The sequence below is a fragment of the Perca fluviatilis genome, chromosome 11 (genome assembly GCF_010015445.1).
Source record: "Perca fluviatilis chromosome 11, GENO_Pfluv_1.0, whole genome shotgun sequence".
Classification (NCBI taxonomy): Eukaryota; Metazoa; Chordata; class Actinopteri; order Perciformes; family Percidae; genus Perca; species Perca fluviatilis.
Genome location: NC_053122.1, coordinates 31,509,691 through 31,535,294, shown reverse-complemented (window position 1 = coordinate 31,535,294; position 25,604 = coordinate 31,509,691). Strand labels below are relative to the sequence as shown.

Genomic DNA, 25,604 nt, shown 5'->3' with positions numbered 1-25,604 from the left:
TGAAAAAATACCTCCCTTTGATAATTCTAAACATGATTTTCTGCAAATACTTCATCTCAAATATATTATGTTACACAGGCACCAGAACAAGTACTGTACTTTGATTCAATGAAATAGTCTAAAATTGGCAAGGTTTAGATTTACATCAGGAAGTGAAAGAGTCAAAGAATGAGATTTAGAATCAGGCCAGACTTCTGATTAGGGCTGAAACGATTCCTCGAGTAACTCGAATAATTCGATTACATGCCATGAAGACTGACGGCGGAGATTGCAAAATGAAGAAAGAGCGTAAATAGTGAGGGACTAAGAGAAGAGACAGGTGGAGAAAACGACAGAAAGTGTCCAAAGTTTGGAATCAGTTCAAATGTAATTAACTACTGCAAAATCGAACTAGCTTACCACAATAATAGCATGACGTCAATGCTTTAGCATCTCAACAGAAAACATTGAGTCTAACTTAATCTTCCATTCCATGAAGCGGACCCGACAAAAGTAAATCACAGAGTCGTATGGACGATGAAACTACACCAAACACAACAACTACCAAAAGCAAAGACAAGAAAATACGTAGTGGTGACCACAATTTGAAAGAGCAGACTTGTTCACTATCCCTTCGGAAAAACAGCTGATTGTTGCGCACCATTTTCTCTCACTCTCTCTCTTCTCTCAAACCCAAATAGTGATTCCTGTTTTTTTGTATGTGCAGAAGATCCTATTGCTTTTCCCTGAGTGGATTGTTGTCTTTTGATAGCTTGTTGGCTTGTTCACATATAGCTCTACAACACATCACATATCTGATGCACCATTGGTATTGTTGCAGATACTCACACACGGTTTTGGGGTATTGGCCATGAAGTGACCGATCCACATTAACTGCAGTCATTAAAATTTTAATTAAATTTTAATTTTAGCTATAAATCTACATTAATTTAGTCACAGCGGATTATGACTCAGGTTTTAGCGGCACCACAATTCCTGACATCATTTGTCGTTATGTAGAAAATCTCAATTTGAGAAATGGAGAGCGCTGGTATCGGATCAGTGCTTGGTATCAACCGATACCCTCAGTCGAGGAATTTCAATCGGTGTCAGGAAAGAAAAAATTAAATCCAAACATTAGGGATGCACAGATCCAAAGATAAAAGGAGAGAAGTGTTGCCCATAAAGTTTACTAAGTTTTCTGCTGGCTGCTAGACTGGGTAAACCCAGCCCGATCTGCTGGCGATTTGATTTCGCCCTCCAGCTCAGGCTGGAAACCTATACGTTTATCTATCCTACTTCCATTACAATTTTGCGGGGACCAATCACAAACTGGCTTATCCACCTGGCGCGCCATTGGCGGGTTTAACACGATGGCGATTGAGAAGCGACCAAGCAGCTTCTTGTTTAAATTCAACATAGCGGCCACCGAAGCGCAGCAACCCGTTGATGCTGCTGTCGTACAGAGTCATTTGAACTGTGCCCGTAGAGCATGCCTCTTGTGCAGTAGAAAATACAGAGCAGACTCCCCAGACTAATGTTCAATCTTAAAAGATTGAGTTTTGTCTGGTGATAACCAGACTAGCTGGCTGCAGTAACATGAACAACATTTTGAAACATGTAACATGTATCCAATTTTTCCCAGTTTCCCTTTTATCCCCATCATCAATGCAAAGCTGTGTATATAACATTGATGTTTGTAGTCATCAGTTCATAACTGGTTTATGAACTGATCAGCTGATCTGTAGATCTGAGAGGGGAGGACAGGGCTCAGAGGGAGACAAGATGGGGGGGTAGGGAGGTGTTAAGGTAAACAGGAAATGACCACGTGACACCTCAACCCCCCACTTCCCTATATATCACATCCTGTATGTGGACTTTGTGTAGAAGTGCTCAGGTTATATTTATCCCATGAGAGGGAGAATCCCCTCCTCCTGTCCCCGGAGCAGGGGTGTGTGTCGGTGCAGAGAGAGATCTGACGTGTTTTATTAGACTATTAGCCTCTGATATGTTGATATGTAGGTCAGTGCTGTGTTTAAACTGTATGTCTGTATATATGAGTGTGTGTGTGTGTGTGTGTGTGTGTGTGTGTGTGTGTGTGTGTGTGTGTGTGTGTGTGTGTGTGTGTGTGTGTGTGTGTTGTCAGGCAGGTAGCAAGAAGTCAGTGTGGCAGGTAAATGTCAAAGATGCATATAGTCTGCAGATCACTTTTTTTACCGACTCCCAGGCTGCAAAACCCAGCTCTGCTTTTCCCTGTGGAACTCCACTCACAAAAAGCACACTTTCTTTTGTCTTGCAACAAACACAGCCGTGGGGTCAGGGGTCAGAGTGCATGCAGGAGAATGCCGTGGAACAGGCAGCAGCAGCAGTAACATCATACTTTTCAGTTGAAACCCTTAAATTATTTAGGCCCTTACAGTCATTTTTGACCATTTTAATGACCACATATATTCTCGTAATTATTGAGATACGATAAAAGCATTTTCATCAATCAGTCAATCTCTTTTATTTACATTCAGATCACAGATTGTGCTTTTGATATGCATTTGAAATAAGTTGTTAAAGTCTCGAGGGCACATGGCCATTGTTACACGAACACAGTACAGCATCAGCATTGCAGTGTGCATGCGCTTTACCAAACACAGATGGGCTTCAAGGAGTAAAAAATTAAGTTCCTTTTTCCGTTTTCTTGTTCTGCCTATTTAGTGTATAGTTTTAGAACGCTCTAACAGAAAAGGTCAGATTTTAAAATTTGTAAAATAAGCAAGCTGTAAATCTTGGCTCTCTGAAATCTGCAGATTCTTAGTGCTGTTGTCCCATCTGTGTGCTGGATTCCCGCTGTCTGAACGGTGCTGATACATTTAGTTTGTGAGAAGTAGCACTGCTCTGGAAATGTGTTTTACTAAGAACATATACTGGTTTCAGTTTGACTCGCTCTTGTGTTGAATAGAAACTGAAAACTTCAGGTGAATAGAAAGAAATTGTTCTTAATTTTTACCTGCTTGTTCAACTAGAATTTGCTGGGTTTTTTTATTTGGTATTTTCCACGCTTGAACTCCACGCTTCACTTTCTATCTTTGTGTTGTACATGCGTTAAAGAGGCACATTTGTGCAAAGTTTGTCCACCTGCTTTACCATAGTGCTCCTACCTTTGTGTTTTACATAACAAAATTATGTTGCACTTCTTTCATCATGCTCTTTTTTGATTTTCAAGTGGCTTCTTCATCATTCCAATATCTACAGTAGCTCATCTAAGGCTGCATATATTTCAGTCATAGCTGCGTTATTGGTGGTTTTTATAATGGTCCCCAGTGTAACTGATCTGTGACACTTTCTATTATAAGGACAAGAGAGGAAATGATTTAGTGTTGGTGAAGCCGGGTTTCTCTAAAGAGCACTCTCATACTGCTGTTTATAACATTCTTTTGGTTTGTTACACGTCTTTTCACAGAGAAATGGGCAAAAATGAGCATCTCAATTAATTACCTCTTCAAATCAAAAGAGACAGTAATGGGACAGCAGGATTTTTATATATTATATATATATTTATGCCACCCATTAGTGTTTATATGACTCAGTGATGAACTGCAGTTGGGTAGAAGATGATGTAGTGCAGAGGTGCAGTCTAATCACTGTTTTTTCCAGGCAGCTATAGCAGGACTGAGAATGTTACGTAACACCCCAGTGTAACACACACACACACACACACACACACACAGTGAATTTCATGTCTTGATATAATAAGGTATTTAGTTACTTATAAGAGCAAAATCTTTATGGGCATTTTTTTTTACTTCCATTGTTTAAGAACTCAAGGAACATACATTACCACTAGGGCTGCACGAATTGAGGAAAATATGGAATATGCGTAAAATGTACTCAGTTCTGCCTTTCTGCTGCTTTCAGTATTCTGCTAAAATACAAAAAACTGCTTGTTGAATTTTAAACAAATGAAAGGAAATAATTTCTAACATTCTTTTATTGAACAAATTGAACATTAAATTGAACACAAAAGGCACCGCCAAAAAAAGAATGACTGATGATCTCTGAGTGTCTATTGCGATATTTCGCAGCCTTTCACTTCATGGTTATTACTAGGGATGTAACGATTACCGCTGTAACGGTAAATCACCGTAAAAATGTTGACGATAAGAATTACCGTTTTCATTTAAAATATTATTATCACGGTGGATTACCACGGTGTGGAAACCGTGTTTAATCCTTTCCAGCTTCATCCGAGTCTCCTGAAGTTGACGCTCAGACAGGGGAAGGGGACAGAACGCAGCAGCTCAGCTGTAAACGTTTTTCTTTATCATTCCTTTCCTGTTTTCGGACTTGTTGAAGTGATGTGTGTAGCCCAGAATGTAAGTTAAAACTATTCTGTAGCTTGCTAAACTGTCATGGGTTTTACTGCCTCGTTATCTGTGTAAACGTTAAAACTATGTGTAGTCATATTTCAATAAGTGTTCTGCTATGATGTGGATAAGTTTAGCCCGTGTTACGACGAGACATTTGTTTGGAGAGAGAGATATATTATCGCCTTGATAATATTGCTGTTGCTGTGTTTCTTATTGCATAGCTGATAGATGTGCGGATTGTTTAATATTACTTGTGTAGCCACGTGTTGATATTCAGGTTGTGTTAGGGCAATTTGCTAGCAACGTGCAATCGCCAGTAAACAGACTAGCGCTGTAGAGCCACGTGCTTAGCTATTAAAGTTGTATTACACTGTTTGCTCCTTTATGGATATGTGTGCTGTAATAGATGTGGCTTATTCTCAGTTTGTGTTACTGAGCAATATGTTACATTTATGTTAATTATTACAGATAAATGAATGTAATTCTTAGTATCGTTTCTTTCTTTCATCTTATATGCTGGTGGCTATAACATTTAGTTTTGGTAAATAATGTTCATAGTAAGTCAGATGCTTATTAATGTGCATTATTATTTGCTTATATTTCAGAACCACATCCAACTTCACGTTTAGCGTCAAATACAACTTCATAGTTAACTTCATGTTCGAGTTGTAAATAAATCTTCCTGGATCTCAAAGTCAGACATCTCTGGTTCAATTTCTTACCGGACACCCTACAGCGGGCCAGTGTTTCAGTAGCCAGTTTTCAATAGTTTTTACAAGCCTATTGCCTATATTTTTGTAATATAATAAACACTGTTACACTTTTTGAAACTATTTCAGCTTGTGTAGGCCTATCAGTGCTTTCTAATCATATTGAACACACTTTTAAAAACACCGCGATAATACTGAAGAGGTTAAATTTTTATACCGTTACATCCCTAGTTATTACGCCAGTTGATATCGTGATGACGATAAAAAAATTATATATTGTGCAGCCCTAATTAACACTTCAATCACACTTTAATTAACCCCTCACTCTTTTCACACACTTGCAGACACAGGCTCCAGCAGTGATGTCAGTGGTTTCTCAGGTGTAGTGTCGTACTGTGAGTCAACGGGAGCTTAGGGCAATGACATCAGCTGTGGTGCTGTGCCACCTGTCAGGGTGACAGGTGGCACAGCACCACGGCTGGTCACCCTATAACGTCTGGGAAGTTTGAAAGTGATGTAAAGAGTCACTTTAGGCCTGCATTCGGCTTTTAAGAGCAGCTTGACAGAAACTCTGCCAGAATAGATTTCCATAAGTGATATTTACCTTTTGGAAACATTTAAATGCACTTTGAAATTTCTTTTAATAATTTAAAATTTTTAAATAATAAGAAATGTTATGGTCACTATTAGAGTTATGAGTCATCTTAAAAGGGACCTTGTTATATTGGAATTTCCCCCTCTATGTCTCTCTCTGACTCTTGTATGTTTGATGTAGTCATGGCATTTTGATTTAATTTGAGTGGTTAACTTACTCTTGTTTTTTCAAATATTCAGGGTTTCCCCCAGAAAAGTTGTTTAGTATTTAGTTTTCAGTATTTGACTAACTACACCACCCATAAATCATACATTTACGAAGTAGAAGCACATTATTGTTGTCTTCACTATCCCTTCACTCACTCCTGTGTACGGTATTATCACAATATTCATCACCCTTTACTTTAATATGACTGTTTGAGCTGAAATACAGTGTGATAACCTGTAACTGTCAGGTTGTAGGCTTGGACCCAAATGCAGAAATGCGAGGAGGGAGCAGCAGTTAATAATAATTTAATAATAACACAAAGAGACTTACAAAACATGTAAGCTGAGCAGGTAAGTAATCCAGAAAACCATGGAACATGGAGGGAACAGGGAACAAATCCAGGAACACAAAATACAGCAGAAGACACGCCGGAGCACTACACAAAAGACTGACGAATGATGATAAACCAACAACAGATACAGAAAGCACACAGACTAAACGAGGGTGAAACAAGGGACAGGTGACTAGTGTTGTTTTAGGCGGCCTTTTTTAATTTTAGTTTTATTCTAGTCTTTGTGTCATGATGTCATTTTAGTCATGTTCATACTCTTTATAGTTCAGTCAAGTTTCAGTGGACTAAAAGTCTGAGCATTTTAGTCTTATTTTAGTCAGAATTACCCATGACTATTTTAGTCTAGTTTTAGTCGACGAAAACTGATGACATTTTAGTCTAGTTTTAGTCGACGAAAACTGATGACATTTGGTTTGTTTTAGTCAATGAAAATTGTATTTTAGTCTTTTTTTATGTACAGTGGCTTGCATACGTTTACACACCCATGCTAAAGTTGACTAAAAAGAGGAATAAAAAACCATCTTTTGGAAATTTATCTTAATGCCTTAATTTAAAACAAAATAGGAAAAATCCAACCTTTAAGGATACCTTAAACCTTTAAAAATAAAAATCTGCCTGCCTCTATGGGAATTTAACATAAGGTTGTGTGTATACATGCCCCCTGTATTTTAAGGAAGAACATGTATTTATTTATAATACATTATTCATTCACAAGGAAAATTGGTGTCCTTAAAGGTTGGATTAAAGGTTTTTTAATTAAGGCATTAAGATCAATTTCCAAAAGATGTTTTTTTATTGCTGTTTTTAGTCAACTTTAGCATGGGTATGTAAACTTACGCAAGCCACTGTCATTCTATTTAACCCAGTCAATATAGTATAGTATAAGTACCGAGTAGTATAGACAAAACCAAAATTTTCTTTTAGCCAAACCCATTTCAAACAAGGTTATCTTATTATATTATTGTTACCTTATAGACTCAAGATTACATCCATTTCAGACACGGAAGACGCTCTGATTTGAATTTACAACATATTTATTTTACCAACCAAACATGTTAGAAGTACACACACATAAATTTAAATAAAAACAATAAATATATACTGTTGCTGAAAGGTGCTGTAGAAATAAAGTTGCCTTGCCTTGCAACCTCAGCCTGTCAGTCAGTCCCCAGGGCAAAGAAACCACCGTTGTGCCTGCTCAGAGGAAGTGTAATGTCAACAGCACTGCGACCGCTTTCGGCTCGCCATTAATATCATATCACAGTGCAGAGTGAAAGGTGTCTGCGTTTGAAAAACTGTAACCACACTTGAAACCGCTTTATCTGCATTGCCGTGACTTCAACAAAACTGCAGAGCCGACGTAGTTTGCTCCGTCCGCACCTCTGCGCGCGTTTGTGTGTGTGTGTCGGACCTCTGCTCTCTGTCAACATGAGAGGACAGATAAGCTTGCGCTTACTCTCGGGTACCGAAATTTGGCACTGTTTGATTTTACGTGAACCAATACTCGGTAGTACTGACGTGATTCGGGCGGTACCGGTAAAAGTACCGGGTTCGGTACCCAACCCTAGTTTACACTAACTCACCACAGCTTGAGGAAGTGACATCGCCAGCGTCTGCGCAGTGCGACCTGATGCAGCCCCTGAAGTGAGACACAGGAAACAGAAATACTACAAAATAATAATAATAACGCGACTAAACGAGACAAAATAACGTTATAACATTTTGTCTCGTCTCGTTTTGGTCAACAAAAATGAAGAGACATTTTAGCATAGTTTTTATTTTGTAAACCACATTTAGTCTCGTTTTTATTTGTCAACAATATTGCATTATACATTTAAATATAGTCATCATCACATGACCAGCATTTACGTTGCGTCTCGTCTCGTTTTCGTCAAGTGATAAAGGTTTGTTGATGATGATATTTAGTCATAATTTTCGTTGACGAAAGCAACACTACAGTTGACACAAGGGCTGGGGAACAGGCGAAAGTCATCACCCCAAGGCGGGAAAAAAAGACAGGAAGTAAAACAAGACATGACATGGGACTACAAATTAAAACAGGAAACAAAGCATGAAACAAACACAGAAGACAGCAAACATGAAAAGTGAAACAACAAGGAAACAACAAATAAACACAATAAAACAGGAAAAAACTACAACAGAAACCCACAATTGTGACAGTAACCTTGGATTTAATGAAACCTGAAAAAATGAACTGTATTTTGCAACTTTGTTGGACTTACATATTCAAAAACACCGTAAACAAAAGCAGGTTGGTGGTCCAAGGTTTAGGACAGTTTGAGCATTGGGCTGCATCTTTTAGATTCTATTCAAGTCCTCAGCTAGGAGTGCATTTGATCTCCCAAATTATGAAAACTAAATAACAATAAACAGTTTCAGACCTCTGCTGTGGCACTGAAATCTGAATTTCAGGTAGCTCTCTTTTGTTTTCCCTCCAGAGTGGAGTCAATGGCTCACTCTGACTTTAACTGATTTATGGGCCAAAGATGGATTTTGCAGATAGTTTGACCTTGCAGTGTGAGGGTAAATAAAAAAAAAAGCTCATTTGCTAAATATGAAGCTAGAGCCAGCAGGCAATTAGCTTAGCTGAGCATAGAGGCAGCATGCAACTTCCCTTGCTACCTGCACCTCTGAAAGCTCAATAGTTACCACGTTATATCTCCTTTATTAATTAAAGTTGCAGTTTTACATCCAGGAAGTCGCTGTTCCAAAAAAGTAATAGTTCCAGCACATAACCCTAAAACCAGAACTTGTTACACTTTGTGTTGTATGGATAAAAAAACAGTACAACAAGCTAACCAATATTGTGAGCTACAGAGGTGCTGGTAGTTCCTCTGTAGTCCGCCACGCTGCATCCAATTTAAAGTCCCAGTATTTCTTGTCAGTGTAGGTGTAGCACAATGGTGAGGCCCTTCAGATTTTCTATTGTTCCTGCCATTCTCTGCTGAAGGGCCAACCCTACATAAAAGGAGAGAGAGAGAGAGAGAGAGAGAGAGAGAGAGAGAGAGAGAGAGAGAGAGAGAGAGAGAGAGCGAGACAGCGAGAGAGAGAGTGATATGAATAACATAGACATGGCAGATGCTCTGTCTCTTTCGGGGGGGGGGGGAGTCCCTGGCCTTTGGCTTACATTGCTGGCTGCAACAAGAGGGGCTTTCCTGTGTGTGCGTGTGTGTGTGTGTAGCTGTGCAGTGTGAGTGATTGTCCAGAGGTGCGCTGTGCCAGGGAAATAAGTGACCACAGCCCTCCTCTCCTGTCTGTGCAGATGACGCTGCCTCAGTCTTACTTCATGATGTTGACTGTTAACAGACACCTCAGGAATATGACTTAGTGCTTCATAGTTAACTTCCAGTCCTGCAACCTGGAAGGCACTCAGCGGCAGGGGATTCCGATGGAATCGTAATTTTTGAAATGATTCCAAGGAGGAATCGGTTCTCGATGCCCAACCCTAATCATAACATTACAGAGAAGATTTATAGCCTCTTCAGGTGTTTGTGGTGCGTTTAACATCCAATGGTCAGTTTGATGGTTGATCACCATCTACATCTGCTTTAACTAGTGTTAACAGCGGGAGAGCAGCTGCTCTCCCACTGTTAACACTAGTTAAAGCAGAGAGAGTTCAGATCTGCTGGAAAAATCACCTCAAACTTGTTTATCCTCTTCGGACAACAACCCCTTTACAGCAGGAAGCAATTGGATTTATTAGAAATGTTGTCTGCCCGTTAAAATGTCCCTCTATTTCGATTGCTTGTATTCGAACAACAGTCTGAAACCTAAAAATGTTTACTGTCATATATGTCAAAGAAAAGTCTAAATATTGGCCAATGAATTCTTTATCAATCAACTAATCGATTAATCATTGCATCTCTAAACTTCCCCACTGGCTGCTGAGACTACTTATCTCAAACATGATCTTTTTTTTTTACAGTGAAGGAGTCAGATTTTAATGTTCATATTATTGTTGGATTGATTGGCCAATTGATTAAGTGATCAAGGAGAAATGACAAATGTGTGCTGGTTGCAGCTTCTCAAATAAGTTGTAATACCGGTAATATGAAGTAGGGCTTTGACTTTTGCCCAAAAATCATATTCGAAGTTTGTTTGTTTATTAATATTAATATTCAAATATATTCAAATATTTATTAATAATATTTTGACCATTAAATGCTTTCAGTAAGACCTATATTTTTTATCAAACTTAAGTTGTAGATGTTCTGTCCACCAGAGGGGAGTGTATCAGTCAATGTCAATAGGCAGGCAATGATGTTTTCAGAAAAAAAACACACTGCCACAACTGTTTTTAAAAAAAATTAAAAGTCAGACCCTGTATTAAACACAAACAGTATGCTTTCAACAGGAAGTTTGGAGCTTTCACCGTAGCCTACGTAAGTGGTCTGATGTTTATACTTGCGCACTGATGTGTGCATCGAGCCGGTGTGTGTGTGTGTGTGTGTGTGGGGGGAGTGTGGGGAGTGTGTGTAGAGTGAGAGAGTGATGGTGATTACCGGTAGCTTGTGTAGTGAGTAGCGACTCTAGAGTCATAGTGAGAGGAACAAAGCGTCTCCCCTGTGTTTTCTGACCACGGTGAGACATCTGTAGCAGGAAAAGTTAACCCTCTCCTTGATTTCTCCAATCGGGGGAAATGCAAGCCACGGCCGAGTGACGTACATCGGCGCGACGTGTAGTTACATTTTGAAATGCGTGAAAAAGCCTTGGAATCTGAATTGAAAACAACGTTTACAAGCAAACACATTTACAAAAAATAATGCCCATAACAGCTTTGAATATTAAGGGCTGCCTAATATTCATTTGAATATCATTCTTTTTTTTAAATATTCAAATTATATTTGAATAACGAAGTTCGGAGTCAAAGCCCTAATATGAAGGAGGAGAAAATGTGTGACTGTCCCTTTAAGTGGGCCGACTCTCTGCAGCTACTTACAGTGTTAAAGTCTGGTCACATTAGTAGCAGATGTTCACTCTTTGTGACACACACACAAACACACACACACACACATTTTTCGATAACACATCATAAATAACGGAGTTCACTCATTTTCATTCATGTACAGCATAACGAGTGTTTGCTCAGCTGTAGGAGGTAATCACAAGTAATGACTGATGGTCATGAGTTATTCACTCTGTATTAGTTATCTTGTACTGTTCAACTTTAAAATATATGCAAAGCCTAGTTGATTGATGTTTAGACTCCGTGCAAGTGAGATGGCTCCAGAGATGGCAGTTTGTCAGCCGACCCACCACTTTGGTCCAGACTGAAATATTGTATAGATAGTGTTTGCACAGTTCCTGTCCCCCTCAGAATGAAAGATGAAAGACAACTAATGTTGGAGTACCCCAGGGCTCTATTAGCTCACCTGTGTTCACTTTATATACCTCTGACTGCACCACTACTTTGCCAAATCAGTTTCTGTTAAAGTATTCAGATGACTCAACTCTACTGACCTTGTTGAACAAATGTGATGACCCTACACTGTATCAGGGCAATGTGGATTGGTTGGTTAAACGGTGTGATAACAATGCTCTCATTATTAACACTATGAAGACAGAGGAAATCATTTTTGGAATAACCCCGAATTGTCAACTGTCCTCAGTGAAGATTCATAACTCAAAAATCAGTCAATGATAGACGAAACTCTCTCATGGACTTCTCATATAGAATTTATCTGCAAAAAAATACAACAGCGTGTTTATTTTCTTCGTAGATTGAGATCCTTTGGAGCTAGTAGCCAAATCATTTCTTTGTTTTTCACATCAGTAATTCAGAGTATCATGCTCTACTGTAGTACTGCTTGGCTAAGTAGCCTATCAGTTAAAAATAAAACAAAGATATTTAATCAGATTAAAATTTGCTCAAAGATTATAGGACTACCTGTAGCACACTTCTTTCAGGAGGCTCACAATAATAGTATGCTTAGACTGGCCAGAAATATTTCAAATGACTCTTCACATGTCTTTCACAGTGAATATCACCTTCTGCCTTCAAACAGACGCTTAAAGGCCGGGACACACAGGGCCGAAAATCAGCCGTTGGACAGTCTGGCGAGGTCAGTGACTCAAGTCTGTTCGGTGTGTCCTGTGCCGTCGTCAGTCTGTGGGGCTGTCGGCCTTCATTTTGGCCAACCTGACATGTTCAGTTGGAGGCAGGGCAGTCGGGACTCACCCGGAAATGGCGAGCGGAATGAGCGTGACTAGAGTCTCTCTAAATCTGACGAAAATCTTTTAAACTGACCTTTGTTGAGCTGAAATGAAGACAGATTCAGCAACTGTATGTCCTATTTCTCGCTTAAAATGTTTTCAGAAACATGTTTCAGTGAACTATTTTAGTACAATATGAGATCGTATTCTGAACGGCCAATCTGAAAAACCAACCCATGTGACGCGTTCGTCCAATCAGCTGCCGGTTTTCATTTTTTGGGCAACAATACCGATTAGCTCCGCCTGCTGTTATGGAGGCGTATTACATCTCGTCTCTTTGGTGTGTTCTGTGGCACTGTTTGGACCAACACGGGGAAACTGATCATTTCGACTGGCTTTTCTGTCGACGGTCGGCCGTCTGGCTGGTGTGTCCTGGCTATTAGAGTTCATTCTTTTAATCGCATCAGACTTAAAAACTCTTTCATACATCAATCTATCCTATTGTTAAACCAGCTACATTAAATCCATTGCAATACTTATCTTAGGATATACGTCTCCAAGACATTGTCTGTGTGTATGTTCATGTCATTTTCTGTTGTTATACATGTTTTCTTTGTTTTCCTACTTGGAAGTTTATGTCATTTGTGGTAATGTTTCATGTATGTCTGTTGGTGTTATTAATCTCATGTATGTTTGTATGTATGTGTATGTCCTCTTTTTTAGAGCTACCCAAGGATGCACAAAGAATTTCAGCCTTGGCTGACAATAAAGTTGTATCGTATCGTATCGTAATAACTTCGGTGATGCCTCAACCTTTTTATCTAGCGCCATCATCAGGTCAAAAAACGTGTCCAAAACTTTGACCAAATACCTACAATTCCAATTTCAATTAGCAAATGTTAGCATGCTGAGAAGCTAAACTACGATAGTAAGCAGTGGTAAACATTATATCTGCTGATCATCAGCATGTTAGCATCGTCATTGTGAGCATGTCGGCATGCCGATGTTAGCATTTAGCTCAAAGCACAGCTGTGGCACAGCCTCACAGAGCTTCTAGCATGGCTGTACACTCTTAGTCATGTTATTAAGGCCAATACAGTCCTGATGTACTTCATCTACTGACTAATAGTGGTCTGTTTCTAGCTCGTCTCTTCCTCCACTGCACAGCACCCGACCTTTGACCCAGATCCCGGGCCATGTGGTCCAGTCAGGGTTGTGTTGTGGTGTGTCACACACACATGATTTCCCCTGCAGGGTCACGTGTCCTGATGTGAGTCTGGCTCAATGATGGCGATACACTGAGGAAGTCAGACGCTTTGCTGCTCGCTCACTAAAATGCTGCCGCTGAATTCTGTTTATTGTTTTTACATGAAGAGAAGCAGTTTGTTGGCATTATTTATTGTGTCCTTTTTTACTCATTGAAAGGTAAAAGGAAGACACTAGCTGTATATGAAGAGCAGCTCAGTGGATACAACTATGTACAGAGTAGATGCAGAAGTGGCATTAAGCGGGAGTGCTTATTTACACCAGGGATTTTTGTGATTTAGGTATGTTTTTACATTTCTTTTTTCTTTCCTTTGTTCCAAGTTGATGACATTTTTCCAGCGCACCTGCACAGAAGAATTTTTGGATGTGCGAGTTGTTTCTTTAAAATAGTTTACATTTTATTTTCTACCATGTTTATTTAAATCACTTTGTTATTTTTCACTGGTGCCCCTTCGTTGTTAAAGGTCTCATTTCAGATATATATATTTTTTAATTTCAGTCAAACTATAATGAAGGTCAGATTGAATAAAATGGGACGATGCAGACAGGATATTATGAATTCCATCTTCTGATTTCTTGCTCGCAGTCTCTCTGGAACCTTTCCCATGTTTTAATTGAGTAGACATGTTCACCCCGGCAGTTAGGGGTGAAAAAAAAAAAAATCTAAAATCGTTTGTCGTGATTTTTAAAATTTATTTATTTATTTATTTTTACCAATGATTCACCTAAATATTTCCTGTTCATACAGTACCGCTGACAGCGACTCCATCATATCTGTTTCCAGCCAAACAGAAAACGCAGAACACCCATGTTATGTTGCTTGTTTTCAAATGAAATACATGTCAGACTGACTGACTGACTGACTGTGATGTGCATTCTTAGAGTTTTTAGAAAATATTTTTGTTGTTATATTGTCTCTAGAAGTGTATTATTAATTTTTTTTTTAAAGAATAGAAAGAAAATCACAATAATCAAATGCTATCTATTGCAATACTTCTAGAATCACAATTAAAGAAAAACGCAATACAAATTGAATCGGCACCCATTTATCATAAAAGAATGGAATCGAGACAAAAGCATATCGTCCCAGCTCTACTGGCAGTGCACCTTGCCATTGAAGCAGTTTTACTGGACAACTGGCGTTTGAGTGTTAAACTAAAAATGTCCATTATATCATTATATGGCCCTTTTCATGTTTGTGTCTTGCTGTCAGTTTTGTCTGACAATGTGTTTTAATGAGGTGAGAAAGGAAAACTACTGCTAAAACACAAACACTAAAGACCCACCTGGTGATACATTTTTCTTCTTTATTATGATAATTTGAATCATTATTCACTTAGTTAGGATTAGTAGTTCAGGCTGTAAAACCAGTTTGTCCTCCTCAGTATTTTATAGCTCCTGTGCTTGTTTTATTGCCTCTCTTGTAAGCCGCTTCAGTTTTGAGAAGTGCACTACACATAATGTTTATCTCAGTTGTTTTATCAGGGATGTGAAATGCAGGGCCAAGAGTTTAGCGCATTGAAAAATGAAACATGTTTTCACTCAACAAACAGAAGAAGGCACAGAAGCAAGTCATGTTTTGTGACTCGGAGTGGAAGAAAGCCAACGAGTAATCAGAAAAGACATCCGAATAAATATTAGTTTGGGGTAATAATGAAACATTATCAAACAGATTCTTGTATCAGAGAGATGGATGGAGGGAAGAGAGGAATGCTGTCGTCTAGACTTCCCTCTTCCTCTCTGAGCTGGCCTCGCCTCTTCACAGACCTCCAGATGGACCATTAACAGTTCATCTGACGCATTGTTTCTCTCACACACACACACACACACACACACACACACACACACACACACACACACACACACACACACACACACACACAAACACACATATGTCAGGCTTCAGTGATTTACCAGGGTGAATTATAAAGATCATTCACTCTTGTGTTTGGTGTGACACACACAAACACACAAAAGCTTTTGTAGGACTTGTGCTTGCGTTTGTTTGCAATAGTTATGTTTGCATCACATGTGTTTGGAAGCACTTGTTTTTTTTTTCTTCCCTGCTCTGCTCAGTAGTTCCACCTGTCTGTTGCTATTGGTAACTGCACTTAAGAGAGCACAGAAAGCACATGATGCTGATCATTACTGCAACCTCAGGCTTATGTGTAGTCAGGTTGCACTCTCATATTGTCATGATCCAGTGTTTTCTCTATGGGTTTGTGGAAGACGGTAACTGTGTCTAAAACATTGGAACAGCAGATAATACATAAATACCACTCAAAAAGCTTAAAGACAAAACTTGCTAAAAAAGAATCACTGGGGACCAACTACAATCATTTGATGTGAGAAAAGTAATTTAGTTAGTTTTGACGCTCACATTGATTTTACATTTATTCGGCTTTGGTTTTGCTTTGTCACTCTCCATTAGCAAGTAGGAGTGATGTGAATACCTGACAGCTTGGAATGAGACACTTGAGGCTGGTATGTCTACAATTTAGCTTAGTAGTTTAAAGAAACACTATGATTTAATCATGTGCTTAATGCACGTTGTGAAGCACCACTTTTACTCAGATTCTATAAAACAACAAAGCAAATATCGCACCATCAGCCCACGTGATTATTTATTAATGAGATTATTATCTGAGAGACTCATAATATTGCAGACATTGAGAAGAACTTCACTATATATTTTTAAAGCTACTTTATAAGACTTCTTCTCCTTACCATCCTAGGGGATTTTGTTCAAGTCTGAAAAATAGAGAAAACCCTTTAAATCAAACCCTTCCAACGTTTAGGAATTGCATTTGAAGTCTGGAAAAAAATTAGTTTAATAACAATATACAAGTGAAATCCAATCAAAACCTCTTACTTTTTTTTAAATTAGCGCTGTACAGCAGTTTGACCAAAATCTGCAAATTGAATGAAGGATAGCATACAGAATTTATAATAAGGGTATGATGGCTTCTCAGATATTCTGTGTTATCTGGAGCTCAGATGGTTGCTGTTCCCTCCAGCCACCATTGTTAAAATAACTCAGCCGACACAGCCTGTTTCTCTGAAATATAGACCTTTTGGAATTCCTACAAAGCCTTGTCTGGGTAATAATGTGTGTTTTTGTCTGAATGAGGCACGGTTTGTTGATTTTTAGGAAGTCACTTTCTGCAGTAGTTGTGTGTTTGTGCTGTCTACGGTGAAGTAAACTGTAAAATGTGGCCAACCACAGACGGTCACCATTACCATTTAGGTTTCTGTTATGAGTGTACTCGGGTAGTCATATTTTGATGCTCAGCTTACCATCAGCTGATTGCAATGTGTTGTCAAGAAGGCAACTGAGCCACAGGTCATACGTGACAAGTATTGTACCTCAGGGTTAGATTAGGTTGAAGCAAATAGGAAAACCGCTCTTTGATCGTTTTATCAACATTTTGTCTCCTGAAAACATGTCAGTCTCCGAATGTAACTGATCCTCATCAAAACAAATCCAACTTGCAGTGCATCATAAGTAAGCTCCACTTGCTATGTTTTAGCTACTGTAGAGCTGACAAGTCGATCGAAATGTACGTGTCAGCATCTATTGGCGCAAAAATGGCGAAAAAAAATCACTGACCGCAGCTTCCAATCTGGTTCCAAATGTGAATAGTTTACCGAGTGTTCTACTGATGATTGGGTTTTGGACCTTCGGTAGGACAAAACATACGTACTACCGGCAAAACGTCATCCGAGGGAAGGTCTCATAACCACGCCCCTTTCTAGGAAAAAAAGAATCCCGCATTCCCCATAGATGACAACAGCGTAAACGACAGGAAATGTAAATCGCTTCAAACTTTTACTTTAAATAAACCGTTTTAAATTAATAACTATGCCGAAAAGTTTCTGAGTAGTTTGTTGCACCAACAATACATCCAAAAACCCTGGTCTTTGATTTGTCCTCTTGCCATGTCCTGATAGATGGGCTTTGGCTTCAGGCTATAGACCAGACCAGCATCGCCGAGGCTCCCTATGAGAGGGAAGAATCGCGCTGTCACATCAGGAGAGAAACAGGAAAATGCTGAAAAAGCTGTTGTGTAGCGGGTTAATCGAGACTTTCACACTGATATATGAGGCTCATAAGAAACGTGAAGCATATTCTCAGTCAGTTTGGTGACAGTTACTACTGATGGATAGCTAATGTTAGCTTTAGTGGGAGGCTACTGACAGTTTAGCAGCATCAGTCTCCAACTAAATCTCAGCTTATAGATCGAACAGTTGGTTATTAATAACAGGTTGATTACAGACAACACTCAGCCTAACAATAGTGATTTAATCAGATATGTATTTCTACATAAACAGTACATAACCGTGTTGGGTCATTGATCTACTGATACAGGGGAAGACTGAGGGGACATGACAGCTGTACTGGCCTCACAGAGTGTAGAGCTACTGAGTTATCCAGCAAGTTTACAACCACCAGGCTAGGACGAACAAAGAACGTCGATGCAAGAAATCTTCATTCCTTTTCTCTTTTCCTTTATTAATGCTGTAAAACTGTGAATACAAATAAAACTATTTTCAGTCCATTTGTTTTCATCTTATAAGCTATAAAACACATTTGCTAGCCACACACATGTAGCAATCATCGCCATTACGACGAGCAACGGGATTCCTTAGCTTAAACATAGCTTATACATTTCCCATACTTCTGTTCAAACACATATTTAAGCAGAACAACTTATACTTACGGGCATTGCCTTCGTGTGGGTAAGAAATAATTATTAAGCAAGTGAAAAAGACAACTTGTCCTGAGACAGCAAAACCGAACAACCTTTCACGTTGACTTCTCTCGTGTGTCTGCCTGATAAACAGGAAGTAAGCGGTTAACTCACCCAAACGTACATTTCAATACTCGCTATGACCAATAGATGGCGCTCTAACACAAATGATAAGTGAACGCTGTGTACAAGAACATGAAATCTTGGTCTGCTCAGACCATGACAACGGTGATCAACCTTACTTTATTAAGGTATCGTGAATGGTCAGGTTCAGGCAAGTCACACAATAAACAAACAAACCATCTGTTTAACAAGAAAAAAAATCCACACACATTTGTCAAAATTATGATCCAAACACACGTCAAAATTGCATTGACTTCTATGGGATCGTCTGTTTTCTATCCCCCAAAAGGGGGCGCGGCCTTGAGTTTTAGTAAAGTACCCGTATGTGCCGGTAGTACGTATAGTCTGTATCGATAATATTTATCTTTTTTTTTTTTTTTTTCATCACACGCTCAACAGCCATTTTAATTCCAGAGCTCGCCTCCCTACGTGCACATTCAAGTCCACCAAAACAAGTTCCTTCCCAAGACTATTTTGCAGAGGGATCGTTGCTCCGTCCGGCGCTTAGTGCCGTCCAAAACGATTATGATTGGTTTAAAGAAATGCCAATAAACCAGAGCACGTTTTTCTCCCCTCCCAGAATGCTGTGTGGACTAGCCAGACCCTCCTCCGCTGTTGAGGAAGGTCTTGCAATGCGAGACTAGACAAAACAATACATTTGAAAATTTCATATTGAACTTTTTTTAAATTATTATTCGAGAAAATAATCTGCAGATTGAAAATAATTTTTGCAGTCATGGTTGACTGTGACCGACTGCAGTTGTCACACATTAGACACATGGAAGATGTACTTTTTACATCCATATATTTCTGCACTGAGCTGGGATTAAGCCACGACCTTTAACATGCCCACATGTCCAAGGGCTTGAAACAGCAACCAGCAAATGTTGTGTAAATGTAACGTTTCTCTCCACATCTGTCTTAAATATGAAATCACTAACCAGCGTCCTGCACACAACCATATTATGCTCCTCCATTTCTGCTCCAGCATTTCACATCGATCCAGACGTGCATTGATCTCACCCATGCACACGCACACACACACACACACACACACACACACACACACACACACACACACACATTTACATTCACAGCTCCCCTCGTCTGTCTGGAGCAGTGACAGCATCGTCTCGAGAAAGCACCGCGCATCTAAAGGGTGTCTTTAGATGTAGGTGGGTGTCGTCTGGTCTCTGCAAAATGTGCATTTTGTGTGAGCGGTTAACTGCGCTACCTGACGTAGCTTCCCATTTCATGCAGAGGTGACCACACACACAGGTCCCAAACCACAAAACGAGCTCTGTGTGTGCGTGTGCGTATGCGTGTGCACACCTGTCACCTGTGAACAAACAACTCAAGCTTTCCTTCTCATTAGGCGTCTTCAGCACCTCTGCCAAGACATACAGCTACCATGCGGAGAGCATGCACACACTTGCACACACTCACATACATAGATACTCACACACAGTTATATAATTGTACACATGCTGATGGTAAAAAAGCAATTAAATACATATAGTGCTCATCATCACTTACAACCCTGTATACCCACATATCTCTATCATCTCCAACCGTTGTGCAAAAACTCACACAGCACACACACACACACACACAAAAACAAACACCTTGCCTGCTAAATTCATTCAGGCCAGTCCAGTTGGTCCATTTTTCACTCTGAGCTTCCATTAAGAAGTTGTACCTCGCAGACAAACTCACTGACTGCAGCACAGTGTAAAATAGATTTGCTTTCTGAGGCAGATATAAGTGATTATTTTTCCCTTTGGCTGCAGTCTGTCCCTTTTTTATGTTTTCTAAGAGAGGGTGGCCTACAGTCCTGCTTGGTTGAGGTGGGCTAATTGAGGCGGTGTTGTGCTGCATTTCATGGCTCCACCTTTCTCTAATTGGTTAGCAAGCTTATATACAATTTGGATTGAAGGCTGCGTGCAGGGCCTGCATTTTAGAGTGGCTTTACATTGCAGAGTAAGATCACACAATGTCATCTTTATTAATTCTTCACTTTTAAATTGACAGCAACATTACCTGTGTCTGCACTGTTGCTGTTTTCCTCATGGTGCATTCTTGTAGACTTCAGTACGTAGAGCATAGCACAAAGGCTGTTTTGGTTTAGCATCAAGACTTCCAGAGGTGCCAGCAATGCTAGGAATGTATAAAGGAGAGACAGACTGAACTGCTTCCAACAGAGGCACATTGCTGTACTTCTTCCCCATGCAGCTCAGATGCTGATCACACAGCTGTCATGTTTGGCAGTCAGAAATTAGTTAGCAGTTTAATTGCCTATATTCTGCTGCCTCCAGCGTCTTTTGAAACAAAATTTGTCTTCTGGCTGTGGCATTAGCCACATGCCGAGAGTCAAAAACAACACACCTTCGACATTCTGTGTGTGTGTCGCGTTGTGTCACGGCAGTTTCATATGACGACCATGAGGCGTGAGGCGGTACTAAATCTGCAATGGAAAATGGGGGATGGAGAACTGCGGTCGAGCCGACTAGAGTAGAGTAGAGCTGGTACTAGCAGCGGGTAAGCGCCATAAGTGGTACATGCTAGGGGTGGGAATCACAGGGTACCTCACGATACCATACATGACTCACGATACCGATTAATTATAATAATAGATCACAATATTGGTATAACTATGAATACAAAATGCTGGTGAGAAGGTTTCCTTTCTTCATTCACAGAAAGTCCAAAGACTGTTAGAAAACAGCCAATTAAGCAGTACAAGTTTTTCAGTCTGTAAATTAAAAGGACACAACTATAGAGCAAATCTGGGTCCAGACTTTGGACTTAAACGTGGCTGGGGCATCTGTTATTTTCCTTAAACTGCTTTCTGCCATCTCGTTGAAAACCTCTTCCTCTTCGGCTCGTTAACTTCTGTTCAAGATTCCCTCGTTCATGTGTTGAGCGCCAGCTCGAGGAGCCATGAAGTAGCCACACTGGGAGCAGGGAAATCTATTTAGAGCGCACTATTTTATTCATTAGAATATCAATATTTGGTGGCAGCTTATCAATTCTCGTACCGGACGAAGGACAATATAAGGACATATATTGCCGTATCGATATTTTGTCCCACCTGTGCTACATGTTAGATCATCTTCCATCTCTGTGTCTTTTCTCTGCAGTGACAGACTTCAACAATGGCTTGGAGGCCAGTTCCGACTCAGATGACGAGGACAAGCTACACATTGTGGAGGAGGACAGCCTGCAGGAGCCGGAGGTCGCCAACGCCGATGGGACCAAAACGCAAGACAGCCATGGCGCCACGACAAGCCCAGTATTACCACACAACGGTTCCTTAAACGGAGGTAAGACGCCATTGTATTTTAGTCAGTATCAGTACCGAGGTTTTTCATTCCAGCCATCTGTGCAATGTTTTTTGTTAAGGTAATGTAGGTCAGACAGTCCCCTGGCTTTAGACTGGACTTTAAGATTGATCTTCATTATATCTGTTAATCCCGAGAAGGTTGCTGAGCATGTTTGCTCTCTTTCACACACATTCATTGCTAGGAGCGGCCCAGTACCCACAGGCTTACCCAAGCTGTCAGCACACAGCTCTGCTGCATCACTTGAGAGACAAGTTCAACTTTCACACAGCCGCTGCGCCTTGGTAGTCGTAGTTCAGGGAGTGTTGTTCACGTTAATATGGAGCTAGAACAGTGAAAAAAGTGACCGTTTTCTTTTTTCTTAAAGATTATTATTATTATTAAGAATAAATGTAGATTGAAATTGAAAAACCTATCATAATGCCAAAAAATGTCATATTGAAATAATATAATAGGATTGTGAGATTATAACTTTTTGATGTTGCCAATATAAGTGCCAATATAATATTTGCCATTTTTATTTTCATGTCTCATTCACCGATAAGCAAACACCTCATATTATCATACCCAATGTTTAAAACCGCAATGACTACTGTTAGCAATGCAGTAGGGCTGCTCCATTATGGAAAAAAATCATAATCACAAATTATTTTGGTCAATATTGAAATCACGATTGCTCATTGTGTTTTGGAAAGATGTTGCAAGTATTGAACTTAAATAACAATAAAATAGTTAAATCAACAGTGAAAACACCTTGAACTGTGAAATTTACCTTTAATACTTTTCCCGTTTGAACTTTTTATTCCATTCAGAACACAAGACAAGTTTCCTTGCAAAACCTAATGTGCAAAATAATAGTTTTTCTTGTTTTTGTGATCGCTAGGAGCCAAAATAGCAATTCAAATTTGCATATATAAATATGCATACTTAGGATGCCTATTAACAACAGGCGAAGGGACTAATCAAAACTAGCTTTTAAGCTAACTCCGGCTCACGATACATGCATTTACATTTTTTTTATTCTAAAGAGTGTTTAAAAAAAATAAAAAAAATAAAATAAGCATTGAGCTCAGGCTCGTACACGGGAGGGGTAGAGTACACGCAGCAGGCAAGCAGGCATCTCACTGGTTCTTTCCAAGCGGACAGCGAGGCAGTGATTGGTGGGCATTTTTACAGGATTACAGCAGCTACAGATGACAGATATTTTTTGCTCCTTTTTCAAAGTCCATAAGTAATTTATTGCTGCCGAGTTGTAAAGATCATTTCAAACAATGTATTAAAAAAAATGCATATTGGAAATACTTATCAACTCTGCCTTTAATTGCACAGATTCTTCCAGCCTGTTTGCGGAGTTGAATCAACAGTACTGAACTCCTGTATCACTGTTTCTGTGACATTCTGGACTATAATCCAACCGGACAGTGATAGCCAATAACGTGCACAGAAATGTCCATATGGCTTGCATGTGTAATTTATCTTCATCACTGCTGTAAATAAACCTTAAAGGTACATTAATATAACGGTGTGAGTCAGCTCAGTGTATGGTAGTACTATCATCTTTGTATGGTCATGCGTGGGCTCTTGTGTTTCAGTGGATGCATTAGAACAGGTTATCCACGCAACTGTATGCAACTTAATGTTCACTGTGGTGGGTGTGCATTATTGAGAAACGGTGCTAACGTCCATATACAGTGCAGTTTTTGTAAGTCCTTGCCTCCTAATAGTAATGAGTGAGTAATATGATGGTAAGACGCCGCCAGGATTAAAAAGGCGTCAACTAAGCATTCTGCTGGGAGCACGAGTCAGCAGAACACGATCACAGCCTCGGCGTGGTGCGTGATATTTTCCGATCAACAGAGAAGTGAAGAGCGAGGAGGCCGAGAATTAGAGCAAATTAGAGCATTCGATGGAGGGAATGCAGACAGAGAAACAGAACATTAAAAACAACAAATAAAACAACTAAAGCAGCAAATAGTTCCCAAAGTCAACCACAATCCTAGATACATCAGGCAAATCATCTACAGCCAGATGTGTCTGCCTCCGAGTCATTTAGCATCCTCTTCAAAGTGACCAATGAGAGCAGCTCATTAAGTATCAAGGTTTCCTGTAACTTTTTCCTTTTACAGGGAGCAGCAAACCGATATGGATTTTTTAGTGCCAATGCCGATACTGATTTTTTTTCATCAGCCTTAGCCGATGACTGATACGGGCTGCCGATTTTCTTGAGCCGATATTTGGAGCCAATACTGCTTTTGCTCCCTCAATTTACATCATAAAAATGTAAACCCTGCCACACTGGATTTGTTTTCGGAATCTGCTCTGCCATTTCTTTAGAAATAATAAACAAAAACACAGATAAGTGTCACTTCTGCAATCATCTTACATTCATATCATCCAAATTATGTGTGCAATGTGCATCATATGGATGGGTGCACTGCATATGGTTAACTGTGCAAGGGTAAAAGGCTTTCATCAACATCTACAACACAGCCTTGATGATGCATTGCTTGCTGACATATTATAAGACAGATATAATCAGGTCATCCCAAAATGTCCTTTGTCAACACATTTCAATAATTTAAGAAAACAATAAACCTGAAAAGTAGCCATTGAAATAAAGTGCTTGATTTGTAATTTAAGACTGCCATGGAAGCCTGGCAGGCTTCCAGCACCAGCACTGTGCTAGTGGGGGAGGGGCAGTGCATGGTCTGCACGTGAACTGTAGCGTCTCCAGCAACAGCCTGTGGACACCTGTCTGTAAATAATGCCGGGAAAAATCTATCGGCGAACGCAGCAACCACGTATCGGCCGATGCTAATACACGTAAAAACGCAATTATCGGCTTGATATATCGGCCGGCCGATAAAATCGGTCTTACGCTACTTTTTTTTCCCAGTTCAGTTCTGACCTTTGGAACGGACAGCTGTCTGTTCCAAAGGCTCTGGCAAAGGGTCAGGCTTTTTACTTTTTGACTTAAATCTTTCGTTATAAACTGTTATCAAGATTAAATTAACTTCTTTGCTGCTGCTGCAATGTCTGAGCAACAGGTTTACAAACTGAGTAGAGGTTTGTACTGTTATCTTGGTCAGCTGTCTGTATGAAAGACTCAACCTCTTTTTTCCAGTTTTTATTGTTTGGTATGACAGCATGCAGCACAATGCAAATACAAGAGATGCTTGGATGAGATTACTGAGCCACAGATGAAAAGTGATGAAAATCAGAATGAAAGTGTAATCCAGTCAGAGCTTTAAGCAGAGAAGTGAAGCTTGTAGAATACTAGTTATTTTTAGTACATTATTATTGATGTTTCTGTTACGGTGGACAGACTTTGTATTGTGCAACCTGCAAGAGGTTTCTATCATTTTTATTATTATTTTAGCCTTTGTAAGTAACGTTTTTTCTGAAGCAGCGGTCAGTGATTGCACTGTGAGTCCACCAAGCTGCCAATTCAGCGTTAATGTGACTAAAGATTAGGGGTGGGAAAAAGATTGATACAGTATTTTTCAGTCCACTAGATGGTGCAATTAAGTTTTTTCAACAGATGTTTTCCTTTGGGTACAGCATTTGTCGAAAGTCGAATAAAGGTAATAAATTGCAGCATATTGCAGAATATCGCAAGATGTTCAAAATCGCAATAATATTGTACTGCGAGATAAGTATCGTGATGATATTGTATCGTGGGAACTCTGGTGATTCCCATCCCTATTTAAGCCTGCATCAAATTTCAGACAATCACAGACATTGAGGA

The 25,604-nt window shown here is 39.7% G+C and overlaps 1 protein-coding gene across 2 annotated transcripts in view; it reads left to right on the top strand.

Annotated features, from left to right (window-relative positions):
* The window catches only part of zeb1a (zinc finger E-box binding homeobox 1a), a 105,599-nt gene that overhangs the window by 39,899 nt on the left and 40,096 nt on the right, over positions 1–25,604 (top strand). For both annotated transcript variants that reach the window (XM_039815925.1, XM_039815926.1), the window contains exon 2: positions 21,656–21,838. In XM_039815925.1, the coding sequence (XP_039671859.1) occupies positions 21,656–21,838 (183 nt within the window). The remainder of the gene's footprint in view (positions 1–21,655; positions 21,839–25,604) is intronic.